General features: G+C 46.8%; 1 protein-coding gene across 7 annotated transcripts in view; it reads left to right on the top strand.

Annotated features, from left to right (window-relative positions):
* Positions 1–14,833, top strand: part of LOC144771188 (aldehyde dehydrogenase family 3 member B1-like) — a 1,013,654-nt gene that overhangs the window by 828,563 nt on the left and 170,258 nt on the right. For all 7 annotated transcript variants that reach the window (XM_078655887.1, XM_078655933.1, XM_078655870.1 and 4 more), the window contains one exon: positions 11,461–11,542. In XM_078655887.1, coding sequence (XP_078512013.1) covers positions 11,461–11,542 — 82 coding nt within the window. The remainder of the gene's footprint in view (positions 1–11,460; positions 11,543–14,833) is intronic.

Below are 14,833 nucleotides of genomic sequence, written 5' to 3' on the forward strand. Positions count from 1 at the left end.
AAATTCCCCTTAAATTCCAGGGTAGAAACACCTCGTATAGAGTAAAAGTATAAGTCTGCCCCCTCCGACCCACTCTACATCAGTGGTCATGTCACACCAGACTCCCTGGGTGTCACCACTCCTAGTATAAAGGCAGCAGCCTAGGTCACGGGTGACCCTCCGCCTCTTGACAAGTACATTAATGCTGTAGGAAAGACGGTAGCAGTGGGTGCGGCACACATTGGCAAATATCTAATTCCAAAGGTTTCCTCTCGTTATAATAGAGCTACCTGGGAGGGGATGGAGGGGCTACTAGTGCAGTACCTCCCTGACCAATATGACCAATACCGCAAAGGGGGGAGAAACTTGTTAAAGGGAAAGCCATTTCCAATACTACTATCAGATGTGCCTTGGATTTGGCAGATACAGCAGTCAGAGGAGTAAGCTCCTCAATCATCCTTAGGTGCAACTCCAGGCTCCGTGTGTACAGGTCCAAGACGAAGGTGCAACAGCACCACGTTAACTTGCTGCTTGATGGGGAGCACCTGTTTGAACCTCAGGCTGACACCGTTCTTGAGAAAATTAAGAAGGACACATAGAACACTAAGGCTATGGCTGCTTTTTAGGTCCCTTCGGAAGGAGCTCTTTTTGGAAGTAGCAGGCTAGAGGTGGGTGCAAGACCACTCCCCCCGAACCAACCCAGTCCTACCAACGGCAGTGCAATTGTTACCACTAACAGGATGGTAGAAGCTTCTCAAGGGCTCCTATAAAGGGAAAAGCTCTAAAGGCTGAGCTAGAAGCACTCCCAGTAAGGAAACATTTACCTCTAAGAACCGACTTGGCCGCATTCCCCTAACCAAGCAACACCTTTCAGGGGGAGACTTCAGGGATTTCTTCCCCGCTAAAAGGAAATCATGGCAGACCAATGGGTCCTATCCATTATCAAGCACAGGTACTGCCTCTGTTCAGACATCCACCATGCACATACACTCACAGCAGAGAACATCTTATATCTAATAGAGACTTCTAGCGACAGATTGCTTACCTTAGAATAATCCCCAGGAGTCAGATTAATTTCAGAAATTTTATGTGAGCAATACCCCTGCTTACTGGAAGGCCACGTTTTTTGGATCCACATGACATCGTCACCACCTAAAGGGATGTGTGTGGTGCCTATATAGGCGCCACTCCAGTGCTCTGATGTCCGTTCTTTTCTTTGTGCGCCAGACAACGCAGATCCGGTTAAGAGCTACACCAAGCCGTTTTCACTGTCTCTTTTGTTTAACTTTTAGTTGGCAAATTTTTGGAGTCTCCTGGTGTGGCACGGATGTCTATAAGGAAGAATGGTTTCAAGCCCTATCTAACCTGTCAACGACAAATGTCAGAGACGGATCTACTCTTTGTTGGTCTATGACACAACCATGATGCCAAGATCTACGTTGATTGGCGTGCCATACACCCTCTAGCTCCTTGTTATTTAACGTTTGCTGCAGTGACGGTCTCGATCCCGGTCAAGTGGAAGGTTCCAGGACTGATCCCGGAACCACTCCAAGTGCTCATCATCATAGTTGAAGTTTGGGCAATCGGGTATGTCCCACAAACGGAAGAAGAACTAGAAGTTGGAGAGGACTTAGACTTAGCACCATTCGTCGAAGTCAACCGATGAGACGAGGGAGCGTTGGCATTCGAGGCCTGGCTTGGTGAATTGTATTAGGCCATGCACCTCATATTGGGCTGCCTGTCTCCACTGGTGCGCCTTCGGTCCCTACAGACTTAAGAGGGGCCCCTACTGGTCTTCCACCCGCGGGTTCCCAGCTGGGGCCAGTCGGGCTTCTTGGATCCATAAATGGATGGATCTATTCATCAGGTTGAGCAACCTCAATCTTCCCTGGCTCCACTGCCTACTTTCCTGGCCCCCACCGGTGACACAACCCTCATACTCATCCCCGACTGTGATGCAGAGTCGGATGGGCATCGTCCAACTCCGGAGCCGACTCGGGGCACCACCCAGGCTAGGGCCTGTGCCTTATTCCTTGTGGGCTGGTACATGGAGATAATTTTGAGGGGCAAGTGGACCATCATGAATACCAGCCCTTAGATGTCACCAAGGTCACCATGTTTAGGGTCTGGCAGATGCCAGTGGACTGGATAACTCCCAAGAGACTGGCTTGGTCTCTCCTCCTACTATTGTTATGGAGGAGAGAGCTGCATTTGCTATGGTGGGGAGAAGGGCAGCTGAGTTTCTAGACTTTCAGCTGCCTACTGTGGGTGTAAAGACAAATGTCTTGACCGAGTTGCTTCAGCCGGGGGTCACCTCCTAATGAAGCCCTCATGGATGTTCTACATGGGGAGTGGTCCAAGCACTGCACAGGAGCTCCTGAGAATAGGCCGATTGCCCACCACCATCGCCCTTTCCCAGTTGACCTCAGTTTACTCACAACACACCCCAGCCCGTAGAGCATGGTGGTGCAAGCCTCCACTTCCAAAGTAGATCTTAGGAAATTCTTGGGGTAGAAGATGTTCTGTTCCCCCTGCCTGGCACTGAGATTGGTAAACACTGCATGCTTTTTGGGCTGAAAATTCTGCTCACTCTGAGACTTGGTTCGCCAGGTGCTTTCTATCATCTTGGAGGTGACCTGAGCCATACTCTCTAAAGATATTGCTGGCATGAGAGATGCAGCTAAGTTCACCATACGCTATAGGCTTGATATGACGACTCGATAGGCAATATGGCTCCTGTTTCTTCGGAGACAAGGGAATTCAGGGCTAGAGCCCTTCATGGGAAACAGGTTTATGGTCCTTGGCTTTTCCATGGCCCCTCACCAACCACTGTCTGTCTTCCAATCCATTTATGGCCATGGAAGGGGCTTTCAACCACGTCTCCAACCACCCAGTTACCATGACCAGCAGATTTCTCAGTCATTGCGTGGCCAAGGACTTGGCACCTATAGGCCTCGTGGGTCAGGTAGCCAGAGTTCAGGACAGTCCAACACCCCGGCAGCCTTTCTGCCCCTTTAGTTTGCCCTACGACCATCATGGGTTCCCAGTAAGAGGCAGGGTATGCCATCACCTGCACTACTAGAGATTGATAACACCCGACCGCTGGGTTCTCTAGATTGCCCTAAGGGGCTATTCCATCCCGTTTTTGACTACCTCTCCACCCATACCACCTACCTAGAAGTTGATGGAGGACCACATCTCCTTACCCCGTTGGGAAGTGGCGGCTCTCGTGGCCAATGGAGCCATAGAGAGGGTGCTACATAAAAGGTTTGTGGTTGTTATTCCTGCTATTTTCTGGAGCCCAAAAAATTACAGAGGCCCTTGCCTTATTCTAAACCTGTGCCCTCATAATTTTGTCTTGAAAAAGAAGAAATTCAAAATGCTCACGCTTGCTCAAGTACTATCTGCCCAGGCCCCGAAAGACTGAATTTTAGCATTGGAGTTGCAGAATGCACACTTCCATATTCAAGTCCTGCTGCCAACAGATGTTACCTGTGGTTCACGGTTGGGCATGACCACTTTCAATTTACTGTGCGCCCTGTTATCCTTATCATCGGCACTCGGGTGTTCACCAAGGTGATGACAATGATTGCAGCCCATCTGTGGAGATCAGGGTTGCCAGTCTTCCCCTACCCCGATGACTGGCAGGCTCCTACGCTCGCTGAGGTTCACTATCAACATGCTGAAGACACACCTGATCCCTTCTCAGATGCTCCCTTTCATCGGATCTGTACTGGACACAGTGCAATTTCGAGCTTATCATACCAAGCAGAAATTCCAAGATAATTAGGCTGTGATACCGATGTTTCAGTTTCCATCCTAAAGTTGGTGAGACTGACGGAGGCTGCTGGGCCTCTTGGCTTCCTGCATGAGATGTATGTCCGTTGGCATATGCGGGCTCTGCAGTGGAACCTCAAGTTTCAGTGGGTGCAGCATCAGCGGAATCTCTCCGACATGGTCCAGATCTCGGAGGGCATTACAAAAGATGTATGGTGGTGGCACATTGACTGCGATTGGGTAAGCGGCAAACACCTCTCCCTTCCCCAACCAGATCTGACGGTAGTGACAGACACGTCACTCCTGGGCTGGGGTGGCCATCTGGGAGAGGTGGAGATCCGAGGACTCTGATCTACCTGTTGCAGTTCTGAGTGATTCGATTGGTATTGAAAGCCTTTCTAATCTACATCAAGGGAAGTCTAGTGCAGGTGTTCACAGACAACACCACTACAGGGTGGTACTGCAGCAAACAAGGCGAGGTGGGGTCGTGGATCCTTAGACAAAAAGCCATGCATCTCTGGACATGGCTAGAATGTCAGGGCATTTCCCCGGTAGTTCAATACCTGGTAGACTCTCCGAACGCCAGAGCAGACAAACTCAGTCGAAAATCCCTAGTGGATGACAAGTGGTGTCTCTAGCCAGAGGTGGTGCACGGTACCAGAGCAGTGGGGAAAGCCTTGGTTAGATCTGTTCGCCACTGCTGACAATGCGCAAAGTCCTTAATTCTGAGTGATTGAGTTTCCAAGGCAGTTCTTGCTCAGAGACACTTTTGGTCTTGAGTGGAGCTCTAGCCTACTGTACGCCTTTCCGCCATTACCACTCCTGCCCCAAATTCTCACAAAGCTTCGGAACAACAGGGCCCTAGTCATCCTTATGGCTCCAGACTGGGCTCGGAGAGTCTGGTATCCCAAGCTATTGAGCATGTCTATCGGTCATCCAATCAGACTACCCCTTCGGGAGGATCTCCTGTTGCAGCAGCATAGGAGGGTTCTTCACCGCAATCTGTTAATGCTTCGCCTTCATGCATGGAGATTGAGCGGCGACAGTTGACAGCTTTTGACCAAGATGGTATGCATTGGCTGTTGGAGCAAGTTTGTGGCATGATGTATAGACATCTCTAACAACAAAGGTGGACTCGAGGGCTTGATAATGGGGTCCAACATATGTGCCTGAATAATACTGAACAAGAAAAGATATGCTGTTCCCCCTAATCGGGTAAGAAAGGAGGAATGCCTCCTTGTCGGAACTAGAGCTCTCACTGTGAGAAGTTGGCCTGGTATATGATGTCCACAATTCTAGTGGGCACCTTGCACCAGTCCAATCGACCCTTATTGATGGTAGGTTATAAAGTCAATCTTATAGAAAGCTATCCTAGTGGTAGCTGTGGAGAGCAGCCATCAGGCTAAGACTTGGAGACAAGTTAAGCTAATTGTTTTACCATTTATAATCTCTTGAGTACCAAATGAAAGCACACCACACAAGGTATATATCAAATATATATGTATTTATTCTAAACACAACCCCTCTTCACTCTTTATGAGGTCAGAGGTAAAAGTACAATACATGGAACTTGATTAGCATACGATAAGTTGCACAGTATACGTTTTGCCCTAGGGGCCTCACAAACCATATACTAAAATAGTGATATAAGAATGACTTCTGGGATAGAAAGCAGGCCTGGGGCCTGTGGAATCGCAGTGGCTTCTAGGAACAACTAAAGTTTAAGATGTAGGAGCCCCCGGGAGACGCGTGCAGTGTCTAAACACAGCGGCGGGTTACCATTGACTTACTATGGGAAACGAACAAGTTACAATTTTACAATTTAAGGACACTTCTAGGTTAACTACGATGGAACCCTTTTAGACTAGGACACTTCGAGAGTCAAGACCCACCGGAGCACCAGAGTACTCGTGTTACCTCACCCAGGGAAGCCAGGTGCATAGGTGTCTTTTGGTGTCAGGTTTCGTCGTCGATTCCAATGGAGAGCTGCGAAGAAGTGCTGCAGGCGACCAGAGGAAAAGTGTCCGGGTGGATCCAAGGGTGGATCAAAGATCTGAAGAACCTGAAAGCAGAAGGGACAGAGTCTGGGTACATTGCCAGTGACCAGGATGGCGATGGGAAGATGCCTGAAGGGCTGGGGCTTCAAGCACCCCAATGCACAACTTCGGGATACCTCGGGAAGTTGATGCAGGTAGCAAAATGCAGGATGTCCAGGAGTTCCGGTCCCACGTCTCTCGTGTCCGCCACAGGTCTCAGCTTTGCTGGGATCGCAGGTCAGAGTCAGATGTCTGGAAGTCCGTGTCCTGTGTCGCAGATTCTTCGGGATTTGGCGGGAGCCTCGAAAATGCAGACCGGCAGAGATGCTGTTGGTGCCTATTTGAACAGGGTGGTCACTCCTTAACCACAAGGGAGATTTCTTCCGTCTTCCAGTCAAAATGAAATGTCAAAGGTCCAAGATATATGTTGCAGAGTTTCGTCCAGGGTAATCTAAAGTCCTAGGGACTGGGGTTCTATACTTATAGTAAGTTTAGGGGTTGGACTAACTCTAAGGTCCCTCCTATGGGTGGACCTGGGGAGGGGGGTGGTAACACCCCTTCCCCTTTGTCCAGTTTCGTGCCAGAGCTGGAGCTGAGTTCCCCAGCAACCGGTTTGAGCTGGGAAATGCATGGAGCACCTAGTGTGCCCCAGGCAGTGTCTGAAAAGCATTCACTGAATGCAACCCCCCCTGCGCCAACACACAAAAGCCTGTCTGGGGAGGTGCCAGCACCTCCCTGGACAGGAAACCTATTGTCCAGGCCTCCCCTGCCGGTGTTTAGTCCAGCAACAGGAGGGCAGACTCTTTTCTGTGGCAGCAGCAACCATTTTGTGATGCTGGGGCTCTGTTTAACTTTAACCAGGTTTACCAGTAACTACATGTATTCTCCTTCTAGAAGGGTGGAATGCTACCCCTGCCGCCAGGACTGGCGTGGGGTAGTATTCCAAAGTGTTTGACACCTTACACGACATGTTTTGATAAAGCCAAACCAAAGTTAGCATTAACCGCGAGGATTATAATGCACTTAAGAGTATACGGTATGGCTATATCATAGAACAGCTATAAGGAGATGGTTCAGAAAGCTGCAGAGGTGCACCGCTCATGCTAGGGCACCATCTCACATAAAACCAAGCACTCTGCCCCCAGGATTGTTAAGGCCTGTCATAGGAGTGACTTATATGTCACTACGGGCCCGATTCACAGAATGAACTTAAGACTCAATCCTAAACTTACTACTAATTTGGTATTCACAGAATGCACTTACTACTTTTGGCATTCACAGGCTGAACTTACTACTTTTGGTATTCACAGAAGTTAGGATTTTACCTTAAGTTTGTCTTAAGACAGACTGTGCATTGGGGACACTGAAAGGTTATTTATCTACTATCTCAGCTTTCTTTTCTGCCGCTGCCCGATGAGCCCTCCATTTTTAAGTCTCCTATTGTAAATAGGTTCCTTAAAGGGCTTCAGCATGTTTCCTCTAGCTCTCTCTGTTCTGTCTCAATCGGACCTCAATTTAGTTCTTACTTTTTTAATGTGTGCTTCCTTTGAGCCACTTCATAACTGTTATCTGAGCCTTCTCTCCATCAAGACGGCCATTCTAGTGGCAAATACAACTGCCCGGAGTGTCTGTGAACTACAGGTGCTGTCGTCTCAGCCTCTGTATATTTCTTTTTACCCAGACATACTGGTCCTTTGGACATGAACATCCTTCTTGCCGAAGGTAGTCGCCACATTCCACATAGGCCAGTCCATCACCTTACCTTCCTTTTACTCACTGCCTCATCCCTCTAAGAAAGAGGAGATACCCAAAAAGAGCATTGTCGCCCTATCTTGACTGCATACAAATATTCCAGGTGGATGATCAACTCTTTGTGGTGTATGTCAGACCCAAGAAAGGGAAGGCTGTAAAGAAACAAACCACTTCCCAATGGGCTGTGCTCTGAGATCTACTACCCGTTGGCAAAGAAGAAACCCCCAGAGGGCTTGCGTGCTTATTCCACCAGAGCAAATGCTATGTCCTCTTCATTAGCACACGATGTTATGTTCCTGGACATCTGGCAGGCTGCAACGTGGGCTTTGCTGCACACGTTCACCAAACAGAACTGCCTGGACAGTAATGTCCATTGGGATGGGCACTTTGCCTGCTCCGTTCTACTGGAGTTTCTAGTGTAAATTAGATTCACAGACCCTCCCACGGGAGGTATTACTTGGGTAACTATTCTAAGGTATGGAATCGATGGCTAGAAGTCTCTGTCAGATGAGCAAGCTACTTGCCTTTGGTAACGCCTTATCTCGTAGAGACTCTATCTAGCCCTGTGGATTCATTACCGAGCCACCCACCCTTCCCCCTGCAAACTGATTTTTAGTTACAGGGTCGTTCCCCTTTTCAGGGCCATAGTTTAACACACCAGTGGTCAGTGTGCTTCGTTGCTCCGTACTCCTGCTGTGGAAACTCACAAAAAGAAACTGAATTCAGTGCACTGAGGTGACACCACTATGGTGGTACTGCTCACTAAAACTTTCCTGAACCAGTCTGGCGACTTGGGATTATTCAAAGGTAAGGAAGCTGCGGCTAGATAGACTCTCAGATAAGGTGTCATTAAAGGTAAGTAACATGATTGTTTACAAGAGGCTGTTCAGGAGCTCGTACTCCAGGGAGCCAAATAACCAGTGCCCCAGCACCAAGGCTAAGGCTTCTACTCCCTATACTTCCTAATTCCCAAGAAGAACGTAACTCCCAGAACAATCCTCATCCGCCACATTTTCAACATAGACATCCTGTCAGAATACATTCATATGATCACCCTACAGAATATCATCCACCTGATGCAGGAAGGTGACTTCGTGGCCACAATGGACCTGAAGGATACCTACTTTCACATCCCAATCCTTCAAACACATCAGGACTACCTGTGCCTCATGGCAAGTGGTCAACACTACCAGTTTAAGGTACTACCCTCCAGTGTCACCAAGGCCCCGCAATGGTCTTCACTAAATGTTTAGCAGTAGTGGTTGCTCACCTCAGGGGAGGAGGAACCCATGTCTTCCCCTACTTAGATGACTAGCTGACATGAATGTCTAGCCCTCATCCTCATCCTGCACAGCCTAGAATTCACAGTGAGCGCTACAAAATCTCACTTGGAGCCACACCAAGTGCACTCCTTTTTACGGTCAGTCCTAAGCACAGTTGTGGGCAAAGCTTTCCCCAGTCCCAAAGGGGGTCAGGCATCCAAACAGCTTCTACCTCTTTTTCAGCCACTCTTTCCACTACACATCCACAGTAATGCCCCTTCTAGGTATGATGGCCTAATGGATTGTCATAGTGCCCCACTCCAGACTCCATTGGTGCCTACTTCAGGAGCGTCTGTCAAGCCAATGGTCTCAAGCGCAGGGTCAATTAGAGGAACTAGTGCGGGTACGTGCCAATCACCCATCGCTCTCTCTGCAGTGGTGGAACAGCAACAATCTACTGCAGGCAGCCCTTTGCAGACCTTCTTCTACAATTGGCCACCAAAGATGCATCCTTAGTGGGGCAGTGGGCAGACCTCAATGGCATGACAGTACAGTGTCTTTGTCCACCTCACCAGTGCGGCCTCCATGTCAGCCACCTGGAGCCAGTCACCTAGTCCACCTGGAGCCATTCTCTTAGCCTCAAAGCCTTTATCCAACAGATTCAAGGCCAGGTAGTCCATATGCAGACTGTTACCAGCACTATCATGGTCTATCTACAAAAACAAGGAGGCACACTCTTCCCTCAGCTGTCGGCCATAGCGCAGCAAATCTGGTGCTGGGCAATCCATCACCAAACTCATCTCCTAGCAGAGTATTTGCCAGGAATGGACAACGACTATGCAGATCTGCTCAGCAGGACTCAGCAACAAATCTACGAATAGGAAGTCCACCCACAAGTACTGCTCCCTTACTTTCAGAAATGGGGCACTGCAAGCATAGACCTTTTTGCACATACGAAAATGTAAAATGCCCAGATTTTGCCACCAGGTTTCCACACCCACATTCCATGGGCAATGCTCTGTGGATTAACTGCTCAGGTTCTTTCAGTATGCTTTTCCACTTCTCCCACTGACAACATACATGATTGGGAAGCTAAGGCATCCCGATGGCTCCAACAGGGCCAGATAACTATGGGTCTCAACCCACCTCAAAATGTTCATTGCTTCTCATGAAAAAACAACCCAACAGGTCAGACCTTCTCACACAGTTGCATTTAAGAAACAGGTTGCTATATTTAAAAGCAGTCACAGATAAAGGGGTCTGTGATAGCGGTGACTCTTAGTGGTCCGCAATTTGCGACCTACCTCATTGATATTCATGGGGTAGTTTGAATTATGACCCACCGCTACTAGTCGCAGGTTGGTTGGCAAAATGAAAAGCTTTTCCCAAAAATATTTGTTGCAGATCGTATTTTGTGACCAGTTGTACATACATCTGACCCCAAATGTAATGGGAAGAGGACATTTTCGAGTCATTTTGTGTCATTAGTGAGTTAATGGGTTTTGATGCTGCCTATGTCTATGAACAGGATGCCAATGGGCTACAAGTAGAGGTGGAAGAAAATGGTTTAAGGATAGCCCTGGGCTACTGCGCAAGATACAGAACGTTTCTAGGATATTGAAGTTCACCTTTGAATAAATTTGTAATAGTTAGAGAAGTAAGAGGTGAACCACTGCATGCCAGTGTCAGAGAAACCCAAGTATGCTTGCAGACTGTGGATTAGGAATTTGGGAGTGACTGAGTCGAAGACTGCAGAGAGGTTAAGGAGGATCAAGAAGTAGATGTCATAAGGCATTGTTGACTACTCAAAGGCATGCAATCTTTGTGATACTGTGAGACCTGAAACTAGACTGGTAGCTCTGTATATGTTTATTCTTGCTGATCTTTTCATTGATTGAAGACAGTCTTCTCAATGATTTTTGAGGTGGGTTATAGGGTCGTAGTTGGCAACATCATTGAGATTCAGGGTGGGATTTTCCAGCAGGAGATAATTAGTCCTGCTCTGAGGTCATCTGAAAAGCTTTCTTGTCTGAGGAAGGCGGGATATAAAGGTGAGGTGTGAGGGCATCTCTATGGAGATTTCATGATGAGTAAGGGTAGAATATATTCTTTTGAGGTGGTGACCTTCATGGAGTTGAGGATCTCATGGAAGAGGAGGTTGAAGACTGTCTATTTGAAGGTGGTTCAAAGTGGGTAGAAGATAAAATGGCTAAGAGGGTGCTCGTGCTGATGCGAGTCCCAATTTTGTCTATTTTCTCTGTGAATAAGTGATTGATGGCATTATGCTTGTTGATTGCATGTGAGACAGGAGGGTCTGGCAAGCACAGTGATTGCTTTGAAGAATGTTCTGATTCTAGTAAACGCTTCATTAATTGTGTTTTTGTAAAATGTGATTTTTGCTGAGATCATGAGGAACCAGCAGACCGAATGAATCTGGATTCAGTAAGTTTGTCAGGGGCTTAGGTACAGGGGTTTCAGTGGAACATATGATGGGTCACTGCTTTTGACTGACAGGATGAGGGACGGCGTACACATCTTCACCGTCACCTACCTGAAGACTCAGCTTTCAGACTGGGCCAAGGTCCCTGGACAGGTTTGTATACAGTGCAGACAGAAATGAGTACTCACACTACTTTCTCATGACTTCTCCATAGGATTGTTTTGCCGTGGTGTGCGGAGGACCTGAGGAAACCACTCAGCTGCTGGAGAACAAGTTTGATTATATTTTCTTCACAGGTCAGTTCAGATCTCCCTTTTAGCATGTCTCACTCCTCTGGAATGTATGTTGTGTTTCAGATGTGTTCTCTATATTGGAAAATGTGGGACGCTTGTTCTATATGACACATTAATTACAGCATCAGTGAACCTTTACAGAGAGCAGGATATCATTGTTGTCACTGTGTAATTATAAAGAGGAATTTGTGGCAAAAACTCATCTGTGAAGAAGAACCATGCAAAATAAAATCACAAATCAACACTATAATGTAGCCTTTCCTGCATAAAAGCTAAAGATGACTGTTTGCACCAGAGGTAGATTTAGCATGATTTGACCAAAGATGGCAAGTTCTGCTATGTCTCCTTCGGTGCTGGGGTTCATCTCATAAGTCCCTTTGTAGTTTGGAAATTTAAAACAGAAAGGGACTTTAGCAATACTGCTTGATGTATTCGTCTGATGCAGAGAAACACTGGCGGAAGTGAGGGCAAAAATATGGCAACAGACATTTTAAAACATATTTGTGTTGAATTTATGCAGTTGACTTTTCAAGTGGTAGCAGCGATTGATCTGGCTCAAGAAAAGAAGCTGCCTCTGACTATAGTAGCAGTGGATGCCGCCAAGGCATTTGATCAGGTCGACTGGAACTACATGTGGTTGGCGATGGAAAAATTTGGCTTTCCGATGAACTACATAACAGCCATCAAGCACTTATATTTAGCTCCGACAGCAAAGGTCTTAGTAAATGGTTCATTGACTGAGCAGGTCCATATTTCCAGAGGTACTCGACAGGGATGTCCCTTATCCCCCCTATTGTTTGACTTATATATAGAGCCTTTCGTTTGTTTATTAAGAGCTGATCCAATAATTAAACCCTTCAAGATAGCGGATATGGAGCTTAACTTGGCATTGTATGCGGATGACCTGTTAATGTACACTATAAATCCGGACGTAGCGATCCCCAGATTATTAGATGTTGCAAAGGGGTTTGGTAATATTTCGGGGTACTCAATCAATGCTGAAAAGACGGAAATAATGGAATGGAACCAGCAGTCTAGTTCGACGGGGAAGAAGAATAAAATGAGGTATCTGGGAATCCATCTGGTCAATGAGATAGATGAAATCCCCAAAATTAATTTAGAAAGGGTCATTAAAGACACAATTGTTTTATTGCAACGTTGGTCCTCTCTGCCTTTAAATATATATGGGAGAGTGAATCTCCTGAAAATGATAGTGCTTCCTAAGGTCACTTTTTTATTTAATGCAATTCCATTATCTTTTCCAGCACCCTTAATTAAAAAGCTACAAGGAAAACTGGGCTCATTCATTTGGAATGCTAAAGGCCCCCGTATAGCATGGAAGAAATTAAGAAGGGGTCTCAAGACAGGAGGGCTAGCATTTCCAGACTTAATGTTGTATTGCCATGCCTTTCATTTTAAGCATTTCAGAATTATGGCGGGCCATATAGACCAATCATCAATGGGGTTGCTATTTTCAGTCTTATTAAAGGACGTCCCTCAGGGATCTAGTTTCTTTCTTTACAAGTTTGGGGACCCAAAATTTTTCAAGAAAGTAAGGTTGAAGATTTTAAGGTCAGCTCTGAAAAATTGGGTATTTGTAAGGACTAAACTAAACATCTTGTATTATGCGCCGCAGGCACCTATATGGGACTCACCAGGCCTCCCTGCCTGCCTTAATGATCAACTATCACTACCTTTGAAGCAGGCAGGGCTGGAGAGGTGGGGAGACCTGCAGGGAGATGGCCAACTTTTAAGTTGGGACACTCTGTTTAATCTAACTAGGGGAGCCCTGATGCGGTTTAAATACTATCAATTGTCAGGCTGGTGGACAACGAGACCTGACATACCCAATGATAACAACCCCCCAAACCCCAAATTTGAAGATGTAGCTAGAAGGGGTAAGTGGAAATCCCAAATATCATTTTGGTATTCGGCAATGTTGGAGGGGGAGGACGTTACAGAGTCTGAAATCTGTAAATTGTGGAGCAACGCTCTTACCCCGGCAGACGGGTCCTTTTTAGATTTCTGGCACGACTCTTTCAGGGTGTTAAATGCTGTAATCAAGCCGGCTGCGCTGAAGAGGAATCACATATACACCATGTATAGGGTTTATATAACCCCGAAGAAATTGGCAAAATTCTCAAATATTGACTATAACTGCCCTAGGTGTGGCCTCTTGAGAGCTGATGACATTCATATGTTTATAGACTGTCCCGAATTGGCGGACTACTGGGGGAAGATAAAGGAATTTTTGGAAGAAGTACTGTTAATGTCTATAGTACTTCCAAGGCTTACAGTTATGTTTGGGCTTGTAACGAACTATCAGGTGAATGACCTCACCACTAAATTCGTATTCTTTATCATCCTCTTAGCAAGGCGTGAGATCTGTAGGGCATGGAAAGATCCAACTCCCCCTACCTTTGCTAATTGCCTGAGGCAGATTATGTTAACCTGCAAATCAGATGTGGCATGTGATCCCAGAAGTGAGACGAATGTTTGGGCAGCCTTGGTGGCATGGCAATCTCGATGATTGGTTTTCCAATGATTTGTCTGGAGCCCTGCTGGTTCCCCGTACTCCTAAGTAGCAAAGGGCGCACAAAGATCGGCGAAAAAAAGGAGTTTGGAGGGGAAGGTAGTGGCCGCTTGAGGGTACGGGCAATCCAACTTGCATAAGGCCAAAACGAATGAGGGTCGGTACAGAACGGCCAGTAGTGCATGGAGGAGCCAGTGTCCCATCAAGAGTTCCATATGTGATATATGAGGATTACCAAAAAAAAATTCAAAAAAAGAATTTATGCAGTTGCTGTAAAGTACAATGTGCATATTCTGCTGCATAATATTCATTAACACCTAACAGCATTGATGCAGATTCACTGTGTTTTAGCCTCAACAGGTATTGCATTTCCAGTACTTTTAATGTCGACCCTAGAGTCAGCGCGCAAGCGCTGCTTTAGGGAAGATCTGTTGTAGTTTAGTACGTGAGGGAAGCCCCGCCACTCCCACGCCCATATTTTTCTTTGGCTTGTGTCTTTGTCCTTCATAAATGCTGTCTTTGAATTTGTTTATAGGCTTGTTACTCCGTTTTTATTACGACCATGTCGTCATTTGTATCCTGCCATGGCTACTAGCCCCTTTACTTACATGGCACCTGTTATTTAGACTGTGATCACTATATTCTTTAATGAGGTTCTTCTACTCCCCCCTCCGTTCCGTTGTCCATGGCTTCTCACCCCCTCCCCCACCCACACTCCTGTGGTCCGTGCCTTCTCGCCCCCATCTCCCACGCCCACATTC

The sequence above is a fragment of the Lissotriton helveticus genome, chromosome 1_1 (genome assembly GCF_964261635.1).
Source record: "Lissotriton helveticus chromosome 1_1, aLisHel1.1, whole genome shotgun sequence".
NCBI lineage: Eukaryota > Metazoa > Chordata > Amphibia > Caudata > Salamandridae > Lissotriton > Lissotriton helveticus.